The sequence below is a fragment of the Polypterus senegalus genome, chromosome 4, assembly GCF_016835505.1.
Source record: "Polypterus senegalus isolate Bchr_013 chromosome 4, ASM1683550v1, whole genome shotgun sequence".
Taxonomy (NCBI): domain Eukaryota; kingdom Metazoa; phylum Chordata; class Cladistia; order Polypteriformes; family Polypteridae; genus Polypterus; species Polypterus senegalus.
Genome location: NC_053157.1, coordinates 190,671,458 through 190,692,950, shown reverse-complemented (window position 1 = coordinate 190,692,950; position 21,493 = coordinate 190,671,458). Strand labels below are relative to the sequence as shown.

Genomic DNA, 21,493 nt, shown 5'->3' with positions numbered 1-21,493 from the left:
TGTGTCAAACTCAAGGGCGCGGGCCACATCCGCCCGGCGTAATTATATCCGGCCCGAGATCATTTTATATACTGTATTATTGTTATTAATGGCCCGGTATATGAAGCGCTGGTAACACAATAAACTACAGATCCCATAATGCAGCGCTTCAGCTGCCTTGCCAACACTTACGCGTTAATCAAGTCTAGCTTATGATGCTGCAAGTTATTGCGAAGCTAGCTCACACGATGCTGAAGAGAAAAGTTGATTCTGAAAATAGAGCCTTTAAAACCGATGGGAGGCTGAGTATATGTTTACTGAACCCGTGTGTCTCATTTGTGGAGCTAATGTGGCTGTAATTACAGAATTTAATCTAAGACGGCACTATGAGACAAAACATCAGGGTAACCTGAATGCAATGCAGAAGATACAGAAAGCAGAAGAATTAAATAAGAATCTGACACTTCAGCGGACGTTTTACCGTGCACAATCACAAAGTGATTTCAAGTGAAGCTGCTTTTATGGGAGACACAAATGCACCAGTGCAATTTGCCCCACTTTCCCTGTTGCCAAGTAATGTTAAACCAAGTCGTCACTACGGTGTTCCCAAATCGCACTTTGCTGATAAACTGAGCGCACTGAGTTTGCACGGCGCTTTGGTGACTTTGAAGAACAAAAAGTCCGTCTACATGCGGCTCGAACCTTGTGCATGTTTGGTAGCACATATCTGTGTGAGAAGCTCTTCTCAGTGATAAAGACTAACAAAACAGCACACAGGAGTCGCCTCACTGATGAGCACCTGCAATCCATCCTGAGAATCTCCACAACACAGAACCTCACACCAAACATAAACGAACCTGTGGCCAAAAAGATGCCAGGCGTCCAGCTCTAAAATGACATATGAGCAAAGACAACTGAATGATTTGATTTGTTATTGCTGAAAGGAACACATTTTATTTATATTTCCAGGTTTTGTTATGCAGCATGTTCATATTTGAATTTGTATAATTTTGACAGGATATATTTTTATGGAGAGCAAAATCTTTTGGGATATTTAAAATCTAAGTTTATTTTTTATATAAAATTACATAAGAGTAAAGAAATTTGAATGTTTGTTCTTTTAACGTTTACTTTATTTCTAACTTGTATAATTTAGACAGGATATATTTTTATGGAGAGCAAAATATTATAAGTTGTTTAAGGTTTGAGTTGATTTATTCACGAATAATATTCCTGTCTGTTTTACCATTCCTACCAAAGATATTTCTGTCGACTAAATAAAAATTCCTTCTATTTAAAATTTAAATAGAACTTGAACAAATACGATAGTTCATAATATCCACGCAGACTTGCACGTAAGAGCGGAGTTATCCGTTTTAACAAGCAGCGTATTGCACTGATACGAAATAGCTGTGTGTGTATATATGTAGATATGTATGTATATGTATATATGTTTATATATGTGTGTGTGTATGTATATATATATATATATATATATGTATTTGTGTGTATATATGTAGATATATATATGTATGTATATATGTGTGTGTGTATATTTATGTGTATATGTATAGATATGTATATATATATATATGTTTATGTGTGTGTGTGTGTAAATATATATATATATATATATCTATACTAATAAAAGGCAAAGCCCTCACTCACTCACTCACTGACTCATCACTAATTCTCCAACTTCCCGTGTAGGTAGAAGGCTGAAATTTGGCAGGCTTATTCCTTACAGCTTACTTACAAAAGTTGGGCAGGTTTCATTTCGAAATTCTACGCATAAGGGTCATAACTGGAAGCTATTTTTCCCCATATAATGTAATGGAGTCTTGAGTTGGAGATGGCCGTGGGGGGCGGAGTTTCGTGTGACATCATCACGCCTCCTACGTAAGTACGTAGAGAACAAGGAAGAACTCCAAACAGCGATGAGCACAAAACGCCATTTCACAATTGAGAAGGCAGAAAAACATTATGAAGCAAATGATGCATACAAGCATATTCATAAGTACAGCTACTGCGGAAACAAAGCACGGCGTGAACCGTAAGTTTATATTAAATTAAGTTCATAGACAGGCTGCCACTAGCGTTTGTAATTTAGTGCCTGCCCATATAAGGCCGTCCATCAGCGGCAATCCAATACAAACACTGCCAGTAAATGTTCACGGGTGAAGGACTGCGCTTATGCAGAGGAAGATGAGATGGTCAGGGTGGTGTTTGGCACAAACTCATTGAAACTGCGAGAGAAACTTTTAAGTGCCGGGTCTTAGCTGACATTACACGAGATGGCACCAGTACAGCTGGGAACCTTCGATGCAAGAACACCAAGCGGCTCACGTGAACTGGACGCAATGCGCAGACAAAAGCAACAGTTCCAAAGAGTGCTGAACAAAAACCGAATTACACAATTGAGAAGGCAGCAAAAAAATATGAAGAGTCTTATACATACAATCATATTCATAAGTGCAGCTACTGCGAAACAAAGCACACGGTGGAAAAAGTGAATGTCCTGCTAAAGGAAGACAGCGTAAAAAAAAAAAAAAACGTGCATGCAGTTTGTCACGTCTCAGATAAAGAGGAAGACGAGCTGTTTATTGATGCAGTAAGGAACTAATCGATGAATGAAACCTCTTATCTTTACAACGATTGACAAACACGGAATGTAACTTGAACACATCCTACAAATACGAGCCTGATTGAAAGAAATAATGATAATCAAATCCTTGATGACAGCAACATTCAATAACACTCACAAAACAATTACTGTATATTGACAATCATGTTACGTTATTTTTAAAATGTTCCCTTTTCTTTTCATAACTTCTACTTCTCCACTGGTACACGGGTATATATATATAAATGTATATATATACCCGATCTACAATACATACTTTAGCATAGACAAGCCACACGCTGTGGCTAATTGTAGAGTCTTAAGCCTCTAACGCCAACATTCGAGGTTCGATTCGAGAGGGGGTGTACTGACTATGTACGCGCTACCTGATTCATTTTACCTTCGCATCTCCTTGGTTTGGGACGTATGAAAAAATATTAGGTTAACGCAGAATCATGTTACGTTATTTTTAAAATTTTCCCTTTCTTAGCACAAGCACAGCTGAGAAGCTTCGATGCATGTACTCCATAACGCGTTAAAAAATAACGCATTTAATCACACTTTCAATTCCAAGCAAATGGGAACTTTTGTCAATGCATGATTTCCTGGTACATCCATTACACTGATGCACACATCACAGCTACAAAAATGTTAGAGTCGGAATAAAGCGTTCCTACGACTGATCATTTCGACTACCCAGCGAAGCCTTGATAAAAGCATGGTTTTGTGCACACTGAAAAGCAAGCAAAATTAGATGCATTACAGAAAGCGGACTTTGTGGCTCTTACTGGGGATCATTGGACTTCCGTGACCGTTAGTAATTCTAATTACATCTAATTACAAAATGTTCAATGATCACACTGTTTTAGCCTAATGTACAAAATAATTTTGGCTAATGTTACTCAGAGTTTAAAGAGTAAGCTGGTCAAATTACCTTTTATGTTTCTGACTTATTTTTTTAAGAAGAAAACTGCACTTTATGTTGAAATTTTGGTTATTATTATTTAAAGACAATACTATTCTGAAAATGTACTTAAAGTACTTAAACTACCACTTTATTTTTAAGTCTGCCCAATTTTAACCAGGGATGATATTTTTGTTTCTGTTTTGAATTCAAATGCAGTTTAAAAGCTTTTTTTCAGAAATTAAAACAGCTTCAGTTTACAATATTCATGTCCATGTCTATTATTTGATTCTGTCGCCCACTAAAACCGTTTTAAATTAAAAAAAAACATTTGCGATTTGGGGCAAATTTACGTGTGCGATTACATACGATTAATCAAGATTAATTCTTACACAGCCTCTAATTAATTGGATTAATTTTTTTAATCGAGTCCCACCCCTAATATATATATGTAGATATATATATGTAGATTTGTATATATATGTGTATATACAGTATATATGTAGATATGTATATGTTGTATATACAGTATGTATATATGTGTGTGTATATATACAGTATGTGTATATATGTATATGTATATATATGTATGTGTGTATATATGCCAGCAACACTCATGACAATGACAAAACAATTACATTGTCAATCATGTTACGCTATTATTAAAATGTTTCCTTTTCTTTTTACTTCTCAATGCCAATCGCAGGTATTTTGCTATATATATATATATATATATATATATATATATATATATATATATATATATATATATATATATAAATAGATAGATAGATAGATATGACAACAACACTCATATCAATGACAAAACAATTACATTAACAATCATCTTACGTTATTTTTAAAATGTTTGCTTTTCTTTTCATAACTTCTTTAACACACTACTTCTCGCTGAAGCTGGTATTCTGCTATATATATATATATATATATATATATATATATATATATATATATATATATATATATATATATATATATGACAGCAACACTCATCACTCACAACAGTGACAAAACAATTACATTGACAATCATGTTACGTTATTTTCAAAATGTTTCCTTTTCTTTTCATTGCTTCTTTAACACTACTTCTCGCTCTGAAGCTGGTATTTTGCTAGTACTCTATAAAATGGACTGAATAGAGACAAGAGTTTTATGACCAGATATGTGGACGAACAGACTGACTGACCAGCTGACTACATCAGAGGCCTATCTCACAATCAATGCACTTCAAAAAAAACCTTACAGGACTTTCTCTAGTGATGGTTATCTTATCTCTGCATTTTATTAGTTTATTGTTCTCTTTCTTCAGGGTTAATTCATCTAAGGTTTATTCATTTTGCTAACATGTGAACAAAAAGATTGTTAAGATGAAAGAAAAAATCACTGTGCTGTCCCAATATAAGCTAGAGCATTTTTCAGTTTCTCTGTTACACCTTGCCTGATGAAGGGGCCTTAGCTGCCTAGAAAGTTTGCATTTGAAATCTATTTAGTTAGCCAATAAAAGGTGTCATTTCTCCTGTAGCAATGTAAATTAAGGGCATAAGAAATGCACCTCATCTATATGAACTGTTCTGGACTTTACATTTAAAATAGTCAAATGGCACACAGAAAAGGGTTTTGAAAATGTACTATGGATGCCCTCTGAACTTATATTATCTGGACAAGACATATTCAATTTGTGTAGAGGTGCTGATAGTAATGCTTATATTGAAAAAATGATGATTTGCTATTAACAGTTTCTTAAGATAATAATATAATATATGAGGACTGAAGTTTTACTGAATGTTTTTTCTTAGTTCTTAGTAATTGATTCAGTTTATTTTTTAGAGTTTGGTGCAGTTATTTAGGAGTATTTAAATTGGATATTTTATGAAGGGCCATAACAGCACACTGCTGAGCTTCATAAAATAAGTTAATAGTACTTTGTGCAGCAGAGTTGTTTTGGGTGTGTCATTGCAAATGTTTTGAATGCCTATGGAATGAAGAAAATTCAGCTTTTTTTAAATATTGAATTTATAAGGATCTCTATAGTTTTGTTTTCAGTTTGTCATTACAGATTTTTTATGTGTTCAGTCAATGGCAAAAGTTTCAAATAAACACAATTTAATTCTGTGTTGTAACAAAAACATGAAAAGTCTAAAAGAGAGGTGGAATTCAATATAGTTTACAGTCATTACAATAATGCATGTCTATTTTAAATTGGTTGATCATTAATAGATTATTAATATATTTCAACAAGCTGCTAATCTTCTCATTTTTAAATAATGCAAAGATTAATTTGCATGTATTTTTTCATTAAATTACTTACTCAAACACTAATAACGGTGCTGAAGAACATTTTATTTTGCCCAGAATTTTACAGATCTCATTGTAACAAGTATTTCTAAATTAACAGTAACCACGTTCTCAATATGGCATATTTGTACTACAATCAAAATCCACCAGATGGTGCCTTAAAGCTCAGAAAAAAACTGAGTAGAGCAAAAAAAAGGCAAAAATATTATGTTCTAGTAATGTAAATATCAAAATGTGTGTGATTAATTAAAATGGTGGTCTAATGATGACTTACAGATGACTTAAATCATACTGCCACTGTAAAAAAATGCTGTATTAAAATGCATCTTTCATTACTTATTTAGTTACTTTTTATCAGATTTTTTTAAGTTATTAGTTGTAGTGCCATTTACAATAAGCTGATATTTGATGGTGGCTAAAATAAAAAATTGAAAAATAACACACTCTTAGAGAAAGGCTTCAAATCAACTTGTGAGGTTAATCTATTTGCACATTCTGCATCAATATTTCCTCTATTTTCCTTTAACTTTACTTACCAGATTTAATTCAGCATGCAAGTCTTCATTCATGTTTATAGATTTCATGTGCAAGTATCGAACAAAGCATGTGTTTTCCTAAAAAAAACCAAAATATTTATATATATTTTTACTACTTAATATCCAGAAAGACTTTTTTTTTACATTTTTACAGGAAGTTGAAAATGAGATATTATCTTGATTAGGTGTACACAACAAGAGGGTGTTTATTTGCTTTATGTTGATTTAATCGGATTTCTCAATTCTCCGTAGCTCTGTAACTTTATGGGTTCTAAAACTGTATTGTGAAGAATCAGCAAATTTAAAAGAACACTTAACATAACATCTTAGTGTGCAAATCCATCTCTCTATATAAGTTTACACATAAACCTGACATCAAATGCTGCAAGAAAGCATGCCAACATCAATGTTATGTGCAGTGCAGGATGGGTTTTTTTTTCTGTTAAACAGAGCAATTAGTATATTGTAATATGCACATTTTTTATTTGTAAACTGAATTCTAATGTTTTGTGGAGATTTAGGAGTATGTGATTTATTTCACAGCTCTTTTGCTTTTTTTTTAAGTCTGTTTAAATATCCTATAAATCAGACTGTGGCTTGGCCATTTCTCTTTACATTTAACTACTTGCACAGCTATGACTTGATTAAAAATCAGTTTTGACTGCATTACAAATTTTGGTTGAAAAAGTAGTATTCTTAATAAATAAAATCAATTATTTATTATTATTTATGCTGGTTAAAGGTATTTTTGGTCTTTTTCTCCTATTGTATGAAAAACTTCACATTCCTCTGGCTATTTGCGTGATGGGATACCAGTTTATAGTGGTGGTCACTCATCCCTATGTGATGCAATATGTCAGTGCCGTTACATGGTCACTGTCTCCAATGACCCTTTCCAACTCCTTGAGATTGCACTCAACTCTTTGAAACGACAGGACAGCCATGCAGCCAGTGACAAGGCCACATCATTAGGGATCTTAACCACTTCTTGTTAGGTGGCACGGCAGGCATGTTGAGTTCTGCATTGTCAGATGGTGCAACAGGGTGTCGAATGTTCTTCTGTCATGCAGTGCCACCTAGGTGTTAAACAGTGCACTTCTGTTAATTACAAGTGAGCAGGCACACCTCCTTGTGTGGAGTTGCTGATCTTATAGCTGTTTACCACCACTGAAAAACAACTGCAAAGACCATTCCAAGTCCAGATTTCCCTCATTTAATGTTCTGTAATGCCTCTGTGATCTGCTTTGTCTTATGCCTGTACAATTTTACCACTGGCTCTGCTTCACATAGTTCACATGTGGTCAGTGACAACTCAATCTGCCACAATCTTTCCCAGATACTGTATATGAGCTAGCAACTGTGATGGCATCCATGCACCCAGACCAACGGATCCTAGCAGATGGAGAAGCATTGGTGGAGCTGCAGAGGTAGCCTGTACTGATACTGCATATGGCACTCCAGATCACAGATCTCAGCCTTGAGACTCTCCAGCAACTTTTCAGAAAAGCAATGTAGGTCCATTGTGGTGCTTGTAGTATTCAGCTCTTGATATATTTTGAAGGCAGGTCTTTTTTTAGTCTCTCTTCTGACATCCATGTACAGTAGCTCTGGCACCAAGTACTAAAATGGATCTTTTGCTCTTTATATAGCTCTTTTAGGTGACCTGCTATTCTTTAAAATAACTGTTTACCTTTGTTGCACTAGATGGAATTCTGTTTGCAACACTGCAGGCCTGCGTTTTTTTATAAGCGAACCTGCTGCTGGCTTTGAAGCTGCTCATTTACAGGACAGACTGTCAGCTCATGGAGACGACGGTGACTCATCCCTGGCTGATGCAACTTGTCAGCATCATTACAATATAAAATTAAAAAGGCTTATAATATGTTTTATAATGTGCAGACTGTTAATAGATGCTTATAATAGATACCAAATTTTGGCACAGTGGTAGTGCTGCTGCCTCGAGTAAGGCAAACAGGGGTTCCCTTCCTGGGTCTTCCCTGCAATGAGTTTGAAAAACACTTTGACTAGTGAGAAAAGCACTATATAAATGTAAAGAGTTATTATTATCATTATTAATTGTTCAAATTAAGTAGTTTCAGTTTTTTTATTATGTGATTTAAGTGTTTCAGATTTAACTAGGAATATATACAAGCAAACCAATCAAGTGAATGTGCTCTTTTATTTACTTTAGGCAGTGAATGCAAAAATGCAAAACGAATGGTTGAAAATTGAAGTCGCAACTACACCAATATTCCATCTTATTGGGAAAATACTCTTTACAGTTGCCTGGGCTTCCTTAAGTTTAAATTCACTGGATGATTGCTATTTATAAAATCACATGATACCCTAAAAGTTGAACTTGTAACCTCTTGTCATCTTTGTGATGTCTCTAAAAAAGAATTCTGGAATTAGGAGTTATTCATCAGTGAGACTGCTTCAATGGAAAGTGATATATTTCAGTGAGACACCAGCCACAATTTAGTTATTTAGGTTAAAATTGCTGATTACCATACCTATGGTCATGAGCTTTGGGTAATGAGATTGCAGGTACAAGAGGCCGAAATGACCTTTCTCCGTAGGGTGGCTGGACTCTCCCTTAGAAGGGGGTGAGCAGTGTAGACATCTGCGAGACGCATGGAGTAGAGCTGCTGACCCCCTGCATTGAGAGGAGCCAATTGACGTGGCTCGGGCATGTGATACAGATGCCTCCCGGATGCCTCCCTGTGGAGGTTTAATTGTCACAACCAGCTGGAAAGGAGATCACGGAGAAGACCCTGGGCTCGCTGAGAGGATTATATCTCCCAGATGGCCTGGGAACGCCTTGTGATTTTACAGTATGAGTTGGCAAGTGTGTCTGGGGAAAGGGACATATGGACCTCACTGCCAAGGTTATTGATTATATTTACACAGTCATTTGTTCATCCTGAGATTGTGTCATATTAATAGGGCACACACAGGTATAGAAAAAGGTACACTTTCAACATGCACAAATCCTAATAATATATCTCTCAGTATCAAGAACTATTTTACAGAAAGACTGTAGACAGCAAGTAAGTTTTGTAGATAAAATAATGGAGAAATAATTTGTCTGAATTACATATGATACAGATATATTTCCCTTTAAACATTCTTCCACATTATAAAAAATGTACGAGACTGATTTGAAAAATATGAAGATAAATCAGCAATCTTATACGTATAAATACTGCTGTACATTCCCAGAAAATGCAAATGTCTGCCAAGTGGCTTTACTAGTTGGACAGGGATGGCATCAGTAAATATATTTAGCATGTGCATTCACATGGAGACTGAAATAGTAAACTGGTGATACTTACTTTGTAAAGAGCTGTTTTAGTTATTTTCTGTTGTGTGATGTTGCCCATATTGGTCTCCGAGAATGCATTCTGGGACTTCACTGTGTAGTGAGAAAGCTATAAAGTAAAAAAAAAAAAAAAAATGCTGGATTTTAAAATGTAAATATAATCCTGTGGTTCACTTCAAAATAATGATATTATGAAAAAAAAATTCCTTTTTCTTGATGACCAAAATGCTAAAGGAAAATACTGTACATGATTATCATGGAAATATATATTACCATATTAATATATATTATAATCATGGTAAAGTATTAAAAAATGTAGAGATCTTGACAATTATTTTATTAGGAAGAGGTAACAGCTATAAAACAGCTTCACAGGTATAATAAAGTCTCATACACAATCTAGTCCATAACAGACAGAAATGGGATGTTAATTATAGTCATTTATAATTTGACATATTGAAATTATTATTTTATACAAAAGCTATGTTAAAGCATCATGGGATAATCATTTACAAAAACTTCAGCAGGATACCAATAGCAAAACCGCAATAATGTCAAAGGTTTTGTAATAGTGCTTGTAATAAAAGACTACATTTAAAATAAAGAATGATTGAGGTTTTAAAGAAGTGGAAAGGCTTCTGTGCTTACAAAGGAGTAGAAAATTGAAAGGTCTCCCTTTAAAAGACCTTGCCTGTGGTACAGAAAAAAAAGCAAGATTACAGGCAAAGCCATTTTATTCTACACTGAACTTCTCAGATGTCAGCAGCGGCTTTCACACTGGCTGAAATTGTGTGGTTGATATAAATGCATTTCTAGAAATGTCCTGACATATGATTGAGGTTTAGAAAATGAATACCAATAAATGTAATGCATTAAATGTAGAAAGCCAAAAAATATTAACTACAATTACATAAGGGGTGGAGTGAACTCATCACTGTGTATGCTCTGATTAAATTGGCAAAAGGGGACATGGGGTCTTAAAACATGTAATGTGAAGCACTAGCCCAGAAAGTTTAAAATCTATTTTTATATGAAATTGAATAAAGTATAAAGACAAGTAAAACCAAAACTAAATTCTTTGCAGCATGAAATCAACAGTGATAATATACCTGGTTGCAGGTTGTTCATAAATAGGTCGGGACATATTTACAAAATACCACTTATTGAAATATTCACATATAAGATGCAAAGTCTCATTTAAAATAGTATCAGTGCAAGCTGTTGGATCAATGAGACTACATTGTTGTTAACTGTCAAACTGTAGGAAGTACAATAAAACTCCACTCCGCAGCACCAATCACCCCTTTAAGTCCTGGCCTTCTCACAATGCCTTTCTCTGGTCTGCCTCCACTCTTCTCCTCCGAGCTCTGTCCTCTTCCACCCGACTCCAGCCATCGACTGGAGGGAGGCAGCCCCTTTTATATCCACCCGGATGTGCTCCAGGTATCCTCCAATAATGTTCCGCTGGCACTCCCCTGTGTGGCGAAAGCACTGGCTGTGTACCCGGAAGCACTCCGGGTGTCCCCGATCCTCTTCCCCCCAGCACTTCCAGGTGTGGCGGAAGTGCTGAGGTCCAGGGCTCTCCAGGCATTGGGGCGCCCCCTGGCGGTGACCACGGGCCCCTACAGGGTTGTGCTTCCAAGCTCTCTACCCGTGGTCCCCAAAGCAACAAGGGTGGTCGCCCCCTTGTGGTCTGGAGGAGGCAAGCTCTCCTCCGGTCCTCCTAGGTGTCCTGGCTGGGTAGCAGCCCCAGCCACTCACCACAATATATGTTTAAATCTATATTTGTAGCACCACCAGAATATAAAAAAGAAAACAATAAAGAGCAACACAACATCAGTAGTTTAAATTACAAGAAATATTGAATGCAAGATAAATTACAAAAAATAAGAACACAATGCTCATAATGATTTGGGCTCCAAGAAGAAAACTTGCAGAGCATTTCTCTAGCTGGTCAGCTATTCAAATTATTAGCATTTATGAGGATAGAAGGATCAATAGACAGCCATCATGGGAATATTAACACATGTAGAGTATACCCACAACAGTAATACACTATTATCTGAGAATGTTTATTTTCTTATGAATATGTCAAACAAATTGCACATAACATTACCTGATCTACTGTTTTACTGTATCCAATGTGATAAAAAATGTTTTTTTCTTACCTTATACATTGAAGAATTTTGTTTCCCTTGTATCCAGGTCAGATCATTAAAGTCAACTTTCCAGAGCATCTTTGAGGCTTTCTCTTGAAGTTTATATTTTCTGAAAAAGAAATTTTGGAATATGTGCACAGGGCAAAAATGTTGTATAAAAAAGAACTACCTAGTACCTTTACTGGACAAACTGCTTTGTGTACATCTTCATAATGTTGCTCATTCAACACTGTTGCGAACTAAAAAGGCACAAATTTGGAAGTTGCACATGAATTCCAACATCTCAAAAATGAAGTAAATCATTTAATATATTGTTTGTTAAATGCCAAAACTAACACTAACTTCACTAGATGTTTAGTTTTGATTTAAAGTGGAGCTCTATTGATGATTCATATCATAGTCAGATGTCACCTGAGGTCATTTAATAATATTCACAATAGATTTTGTATTCTGACTTGTGCAGGAATTGAAAAATAAAAAAATGAAAACTTATATCATACAGTAGATATTTTTGAAATGCAAATTTGCCATAGTTTTTTTGCATTGCATGCTATCAAATAACAAAGTTATTCATATTCAGATTGACCAAAATTGTTATATACAGACATTTTTCAACGTTCATTGTGAACCTAATAAAAAAAGAAACATACATTCTATGTTTATTTGTGTATGTCATACTATTATTGTTTATTTACAGCAGAGCTTTTCCAAAGGCAATAGGAAAAAATCAATATTACATTAAATCTGAATGCATGCCAAAATAGTTCTTGGTTCACAGGCATCTGAGAAGATAAAATTTTGTGTATAGTGAGTTTGGTAAAGAAGTACTATATGAAAAAGTAAAAATACGACAAAACCACAGTAAAGAAAAGGGATGGATCAGACAGAAAAACTGCAGATATCTGAAGCAGAAGCAAGAGCTAGTGATGCTAAGCAGTCATGAGATGTTTATAAAAGAGTCACCTGTAAATCAATAGATTTGAAGCAATCATGGGAAGCTTGTTACAATGGGAAGCAGTATTATTTTTTAGGTTATTAATCCTGCATAAAATGTGGATGGACTCAAGACTTGATGAAGTGAGGAGCAAAACCATTAAGGAACTCACAAATTAGGACAATAAATTTGAAATATAGTAGATTCAGCCAGTAGCAGGGAGAAAATAAAAAGAGTAAAACAGAAGCATGGACATTCTTGCAGGCAGATTACATTAATTCAACCACTGTAGGTGGTGGTCTACTGTAGCTTCTAGTACCTCAAATCAGAAAAGAATGCAGAGATTAATACTTAAAATGTTGTGGGTGTATACATAATTTTACATCCAGCCTTCAAGAATTTTATGCAAGAAGGGCCAGAGCAGACTGTACTTATTAAGGATACTCTGGTCTTTTGATGTATGCAGCAAACTGCTGGAAATGTCCTACCACTCCATAGTACCCAGTGTGGTGTTCTGTGCTGCAGTCTCCTGGGGAAGCAACTTGAGCTCAAAAGAATCAAAATGCTTGAACAAACATATCAGAAAAGTCTGCCCCATCACAAATTGAATCCTGGAATCATTGGAGGCTGTTGTGGAAAGGAGGATGGTGGCAAAATTGAATGCCATCATGAAAAATCCCCCCTCTCTTGCAGCACTTTTAGCCACAGGCTCATTCCAACATGGTGTGTTTAGGAGCGCCTCTGGGAGTCTTTTCTGCCCACTGCTATCAAACAATTCAATGCTTCCTCCCAACATACATCATTCAAAATTTCTTTTTTAAATATCTGCTCATGATCAATTGTATTATTTGTCCTGTGAGTCTTTATCCTTGTTTTTTATGTTTCTGCTGCTGTGCGCAGTTTATCTAATCTAATAAAGGACATATGCCATTGATGTTTTATCAAAATTATTTTATAGTGCATTACTGTTATATTATAGAACAAGAACCAATATACAGTTATAGACAACCTTATGAACTCTGGTTTACCTATCTATAATGTTAAGAATGGCAGAGGCTGTTAGTACTTTAATAAATAATATTTAGAATCGATAATCTGCTCAAAAATGATTTAACATTAGCCCTGGTATCTAGTCACAAATTATCATACAGTACTCTCTGAAGTGAAAAAAAAATCTTTAGTGAGAGCTGGAAATCTTTACATATGGAAGTTGAGTCCCTAATAGACTGCACATATGCTACGTTTTGTATGTGCCTTTTAATCAGTTCCCAACAAAATTTGGAAATGGCCAACTATTTACTATTCGTCATTTAAATATATCCTTAGATCAAAACAATATTTCTCACTCAAAAATACATGTAAAAATGTTTTTAATTGCATTTATAGTTTTACTTAAATCAGGCTTTCACTGCTTTAGTGTTTAAAAAAAGACACCCATTAGACTGAAAGTAGAAATCTGCCCTTTCAGAATTTGATATTAGACATTACATTTTCTGTAAAAAAATGAGAGCGAGATAGAGAACATTGACTGATATTTACAGTACATTAATTTTATACAGAATTATGAAATATTGTGCTTTACACAAATCACATTTAAATGTCTTATCTTGAAAACGACATCCTGAGTAAGGCTTTAATTTATTGTACTTTTGCAAAAAATACAATAAATTTGGTTTAAATGTGTATTCTTTTAATTTGAATATGTAAAGCATGCTAGTACCTTATATTGCTTATAAAGTTTGAATGTAGTTTTAGCATGCATGTATTCATGGCAGATGATTTGAAGGGAATAACAATTGCGCAAGATTTCTCCACCATAGGAATTGTAGTTAGTCATATAATTGAATTTACATGTCTTTTCTGAATATATACAGTATAATTATGCACTGTAATTTTATTAACATCCAATTGGTTCCTTACCAACCATTATTTATCACAGGTACTTCATTTTAAAGCACCAGATTACTAGGACTGCATTTTTTTCACTTAAGGAACATTACAAAAGTTAGACCACTTATAAAACTGCAAGACACTGAAAAATTAATTGATTATTTTGTTTTTAGTCTACTAGATTACGGTAATGCAATCCTGACAGGGCTACCTAAGAAAGACACTGTTTGGTTGTAATTAGTGCAGAATGCTACAAGCAAGAGTCTTAACCAGAATGTGAAAATCTGAGCACATCTCACCAGCTTTAGCATCATTACGTTTTTTACCCATGTCATTTAGTGTTGTCTTTAAAATACTACTAATGGTGTATAAAGCATTAAATATTCTTGCCATTAACAATAATTTTGAGTGCCTGTCCTCTTATACTTAAAGTCATAACCTTAGACCTTCTAATGGTGGTTTGATTATAATTCATAGACCCAAGCTTAAAAGAAGTGGTGAGGAAGTCTTTTACTGTTGAGCACAAACATCTGGGATACTGTGCCAATAGAGATCGCCAGACTAATACTGTGGAACATTAAAAAAAAAAAAAAAAACTGCTAAAATTACATTTTCTTAATTTGGCTTTTTCATAGCTACATTTTAGATGTACTCTTACTAGACTATACAGGCACAGAATTATCAGATTCTTCAGGGATTTGTAATCATTACTAATCTCCTCTTTTCTCTGCTTTCTTTGCTTGTTCTTCTGTGGTTGAGTCTTACGCCATGACCACCTGACCAAGGTACTCTCCGGCCACTTGTGATGCTGGAGTGAAGGCAAATGCTCCAGCTGTCCACGAGACTGACGTCATTGAATCGTCTCAGACAAAGCCTGTAAACAACGAGGAATGATTCAGGCACATTTATGTTAGTTAGAACTCCCAATGAGGGCTGGGCGATCTTTTGGACTTGGAACCCCTGCAGATTTTTTTTTCTTCACTTTAACTGGAGTTTTGCTTTTTCTGTCCTCCCGGCCATCTGACCTTATCACCAGAATTATCTTTAGAAACTTACAATATGATATTGTATATAAGGATGCTAGTCCTCTAATAGTTATATATCTATGTTTGATAAGATCATATGGATTTATTTATTTTTATTTATTTTTTCTTTGTTAGTTATTCATTATTATTTTTACCTAATCTTATTTATTTTTTCTTTTCTTTTAACTTTTTAACTTAACTTTGACATTTTGTAAAACACTTCGAGCTACATTCTTTGTACAAAAATGTGCTATATAAATAAAACTTTCTATCAGGTTTCCAGGACTTAAAACCTCTGTGTATTACAAGCCAACTGACTCACACAGTTACCTTACCAAACCTAAACCTCTACAGCTTCTTTCATCCCTGGCATGATCAAATCTATTTCTTTCACAGTTCTTTAGACTCCAGTGTCTGCGGTGATGAGGTTGACTTCTGTAATGAAGCACTCAGAATGAGGAGTTTATTCATCGATAGAGGATAGAGGAACCCAAATAATGAAACCTGCATCCCTCTGGTCCTCCCATTCTACCCTAACACTCTTATCTCATGCACATGTCAACAAAAAAAAAATCCCAATTTTGCAAAATGATCCTTCCACAGGAACCTTTTTTCCTAATCCTCCTTTTCCTTCCATCGACCACCTAACCTATGTAAACTTCTCATTCACAGCTCACTTCATAAGGGAGAGCCACATTCCTCACTAGGTACATTGAATTGTAGCAGGACTCAGTGTGTCACTTGGAACTATGTCACCCACAATACCCTTGTATCTGGTCCCTCTGGAAAATTTAATATTAAACAATGGGCCTCTTGCCCATTAAAATCAAAGGTATTACAAAGCCTACTTCAGAGCACTTTACATTCCTTGATCAATTGCCACACTGATCTTTCTGTTTCTTTCCTGTCACTAGGATTCAAAAACCTTTTTTAAACAAAAACAGGAGAAGCTAAGCTCATTTTAAACCTGTGATAGCACATTTCTCCAAGTCTTAATGGTAGACTAATGGCAGCTATTCCTCACCTACCCTCACCTGTTCTTTCATCTGCTCTGGCTTTGTTTCCTCCTTTCTCTTCTATACATGTTACGTTCTAATTCCATTTCACTTTCATACCTGATGAAGGCTATACAGCCCAAATGCTGTGTCTAACTTTCTTTCTTTTTCAGCATGCAAATAACATTTAACCTTGTAAGAACCTTGTTTTTTTTTTTTTTTGTTTGGTAGTACTAGGGTGTTGTACCGTGTTAGCCATTATGAATGTAGAGAAAAGCCAAGCAAAATGACACCTTTTATTGGCTAACTAAAAAAGATTATAATATGCAAGCTTTCGAGGCAACTCAGGCCCCTTCTTTGGGCAAGATTTGGAAAATGATTTGTATTAGATAAGGTCCACCCAGTTTGTCATATCAAAGAAAAAAATTAAGACAAGTAAACAAAAATCTGTACACAGAAAAAATAAGTTATATCCATCTGGGGTCCAAACAAAGCAATCAAACTAGTTCCTTGTGAAATTATATGTGGAATGTATGTATGAAGAATGACGTCTTGTATGCAACAAAGCAGAAATTATTGGAACGCAGCAAATTAAGATTTATACAAAGTAAGAATTAGAAGGTGTTAAGCTTTTTAAATGCATATTTATGCTGGTAAAGATATGAAAAGGGCCTAAAATCAACATGGAAACTATATTAAGGGATGTAAGAAAAAAATAAACAGCATGCTATGCTCTGAAAGTGTTAGTATTCTACTGACCCAGATGAAAACATGCACTCTATGTACCACACCCATAAAGACACAGATATTTTGGTTAAATCTTGTGCATCTAAAACAACAAAGGTTTTTTTTGTTAAATAAATATTTATTAATTTACAAGCCTAAGAACTCTACTTGGCTTTTGTTGAAAAATGTTATCAGTAAGGTGACTCATTATCGTAATTAGAAGCAAGTCATTATTTCTTTGTTTCACCACTATCTGTTAATCTTCCTTGGAGAGACTACCTCCGAGCTTATTAATTCACAGTTGTTTTGTCCTCTGTGTACTGCTTGGAAATCTAGCATTAGTTAGGAAGGCCTGTGACCTATAATATACTGTTAAACCAAAAGGCACCTGCTGCATTTCATTAAAGCCATGGTGCTAAAACCTTACACATAAAACAATTCATAATCTCAGTCTTGGGACATACAGTAGATTAATATGTTACATTCTGCAAAAACTAAGGGATTTTGAGACTTTTAGATACAGTTTCTTCCATAAACAATAGCACATATATTATTCCATAAGACAAGATAAGAGTTATTTTACTTTAAAATGAATTCACTTGAAATTAAATTATTTCATTAATTTTCTCAATGATGAAATGTGGAATTTACCAATAGTGGTTAAAAAAGAGTTGCTCTAATCTGAAAATGTAATGTGAAAATTTAAAATACACGAAGTTAAAATTTCTCAAAATCAAAACATCATTGCATATGCTCATGCCCTTTGTTTTAATTGGATTTATTTTGTAATCAAAATCAGTAAATATTATTTGTAGTTTGCCTAACAAATTTGTACAATAAACCATCTTCCAAAATAACTCCTGATGCTGCTGATTACAGCCAAAAAAGGAACATTTACAACATATTCAGTTTCTACTGTGTATGTATAGTAATACTAATCAGATATGCATAATTACAAGGATACTGAATATCACTCTGTCAAACAGATGAGATCACCACCACAATTCAAACCACAGGAACATTAAGTACCATTGGTGCCAGATGTTTTTTTCATTTACATGACTCTAACAGCATTCTAACTGATTAATGGTGTAGGGTGACATAGAGGGAACATTTAAGGTATGACACCGGTACTAGCCACTCTTTTGTTTCCAACTTTTAGAATGGAGAAACACCCACCAGAAAATATCTGACATTACTTCTAGGAGAACAATCATGACTTCCCCCACTTTCATCTACACAACCAAATAACCCAGACCTTAACCACAAGTAAGCATTCAGTCTAAAACCAGCTGACCAAGGGGTCAGACCTCACAGCACCTGGTGACTTGTACTTTGGTGGAGATACACTGAAATTGCTTGTTTGTTGGTGATTCACACCTTGATTTCTAATACAAGAAATTGTATAAGGCAAAATAAAGAACAAAAAAAGCCAAATTGTTAATTTTTCTTTTTGAATCCTTAAATAGGGCATTCTCTTGGACACCAGAACTTTTCTCTTGTTTAATTTATTCACAGTATATTGCTGTACAAAAACATAGAATATTTTCATGGTTGTTTAATTTAATCCAAAGGAGTCTGAGCATCGATGAGTATACAGTAACAATCAACCCTGGACAAGGAGATGGTCCACCACAGGATGTATTTACGACACCCACCTACACAGGGGCCAATTTAGAATCATCAATTAACCTTACATACACATTTTTTAGATGAAAACCACAAAACGAAAAAGAAAACCCACGCAGATACATGGAGAACATGCAAACTTTTCAAAGACAATGATCGGACACAGGATTTGAAGGCAGTACACTGAAAAAGTGAGGCATGAGTGGTAACGTCTGTATCAAAATGCTACCAAAAAACATATATTGACAAAAAATTAGCAAGTGTTTAGGTCAGGCTCCCCAAGCACAAAAGTCAGCATTGTCAGTACTATTCTCCCGTTTGAATAAATAACACAATGTTACATATATTGTAGCTGGCAGCACCAACACCAAAGTACAAGTAATAAAAAAAGCATTCCATATACAGTGATGGTCCTCCAAACAGAACTGCTGGAGAACAGTGAACCTGTACCTCAAAAAATTAAACAAAGAGGAAAAGATAAAAAAGACCAGACTGGAACATCAACTATGATGACAGTCTTAAAAATCCTTAGTAAAGCTATTCAAGCTCAGCCCTTCTTCCTCCATCCACAACGAACCTGTAACCATAGAGAGTGACCCATTCTAGTGATGCCTTGTGCCCATTCTAAGAGACCTGAAGATCCACTCAGTTTAGATTGGGAGCATATAATAAGTGGAGACATTTGGAAGTTAGAGAAGTAAGCAAATAGCACAAAAAGAAATCAATATAACATTGAATAATTCATTGTGCTTACTCTGACTGTTAGATTAGATAACATATACTTTATTAATCCCAAGGGGAAATTGAGAATTAAATTAAATTTCACCATTTCACAATTTCACAGGAAGGCTGTCAGAGAGAACATTCAACTAATGGCAATAATGTTTTTTTATTTTTTTCTACTAGTGAAGAAAAACAAGCATTTATCATAAAACTGGTTAAATGTTTGTAATCACAGTTTATCTAACTGGCAGAGCTACCCTCTAAATTTGTAGATGATCTAAAATAATATCAAGATGAAAAAAAAAGTTATGCGAAAAGACAATTTCCCTTCGGGGATTAACAAAGTACATACAAAAAAGATACGAAGGCACCTAAAGTTCCACTCCCCACCACACTAATGGCAATTTATTCTATGTGTCTATGGTTTCTTGTGTGAAGAAAAACTTTTTTTTTTAAAGACAGGAGTATTGACCAATGAATGAAAAGGAGAGAGGAGTCATCAATTGAAAAATCAGTCACATAAGGTTTTCGATTTATTGTTTAAAATGTGTGCTTCCATTCCAAAAGTAACCATTTAACATTACTGTGTTAAATGTGTGATGCATATTTTGAGCATACAACTGGATAACTGACTTGGGGCTAAAGCCATACGAATAACAAGAGATTTTTGTTCTTCTTTTCATGGACATTTTTCACATCATTTGTCATGGCAAAGTATTGGCTTCTATTATATGATAAACTGTTTTTTATCTCTGTTCTGCATTAAGATATGAAATACTTTTTTTTTCCCCCTCTGAATAGAGTAAGTAACATATAAGAAAAATATCGTGGTTGAGTGGAGTATTCCTTTAAGCATAACCTCCTTTGACTTATACTCTGCACATCATGATATAAAATCTAACATTCTGTTAGCCTTCTTAATGGCTTCTGTCTAGATGCAAATAGCGACAAGTCCACAAGAACTCCTAGACATTCTTAGTTGGGCACCCTTTAAGAGTGAGATATGTTCTTGTTACTTTATCTTCTGCTTTCTTTCTTTACCTCCTTTCACCTCTCTCTTATATTCATCCATCCATTCATTATCCAGCCCACTATATCATAACTACAGGGTCACGGGGGTCTGCTGGAGCCAATCCCAACAAACACAGGACGCAAGGCAACCTCTTACATTTATTTTGAATGCAATATATTTTATAAATCATTAATTGCTCTTGTAAAAATGCTAATAGTGTATTTAGGTTTCACTTGAAAAATATTGCCTCCTATAAAAATACATATTTACATCTAAAATTAAAAAAAACCTTGCACTCATTGCTGTTTCTTTCACTTAGGCCTTTGATCTATACTGCAGCTTCCACCATGTTGCCCCTCCTTTGGGTTTTAGCTTATTCTCAGGACCCAATATCTCAGTACCATCATTTTTAATTCTGAATTGTTTACAAGAAGAAAATGACTCGTAGCCAACCCAGGGTCATCTTACACGTGGTGGTTCTAGCATAGGCTTTAGTCCTCCTCAGCTCTGGATTGGAAAAAGCCACTTCGGAAAAAAAATTAAAATGGTAAAAAATAAGTAATTAAACTAAAAACTTTTGTGGGACTTCCAAGAGGTTTTGGTAAACGTTTCAATGAACCAGAAAGATATGGTAGGACATTTTTAACATGACTGGTCTCAGCAAGGGTATAGGAAGCATTAGCATAAGTGAGTATATTGTCAAGAGCAGGAAATAGCACTTTG

The 21,493-nt window shown here is 34.8% G+C and overlaps 1 protein-coding gene across 1 annotated transcript in view; it reads right to left on the bottom strand.

The window, feature by feature from the left end:
• si:dkey-37g12.1 (atrial natriuretic peptide receptor 1) overlaps window positions 1-21,493 on the bottom strand; it is a 141,856-nt gene that overhangs the window by 57,468 nt on the left and 62,895 nt on the right. The window contains exons 13-15 of the mRNA XM_039752913.1: window positions 11,846-11,945; window positions 9,691-9,786; window positions 6,356-6,433 (exon numbers count right to left, since the gene is read on the bottom strand). Of these exons, the coding sequence (XP_039608847.1) occupies window positions 6,356-6,433; window positions 9,691-9,786; window positions 11,846-11,945 (274 nt within the window). The remainder of the gene's footprint in view (window positions 1-6,355; window positions 6,434-9,690; window positions 9,787-11,845; window positions 11,946-21,493) is intronic.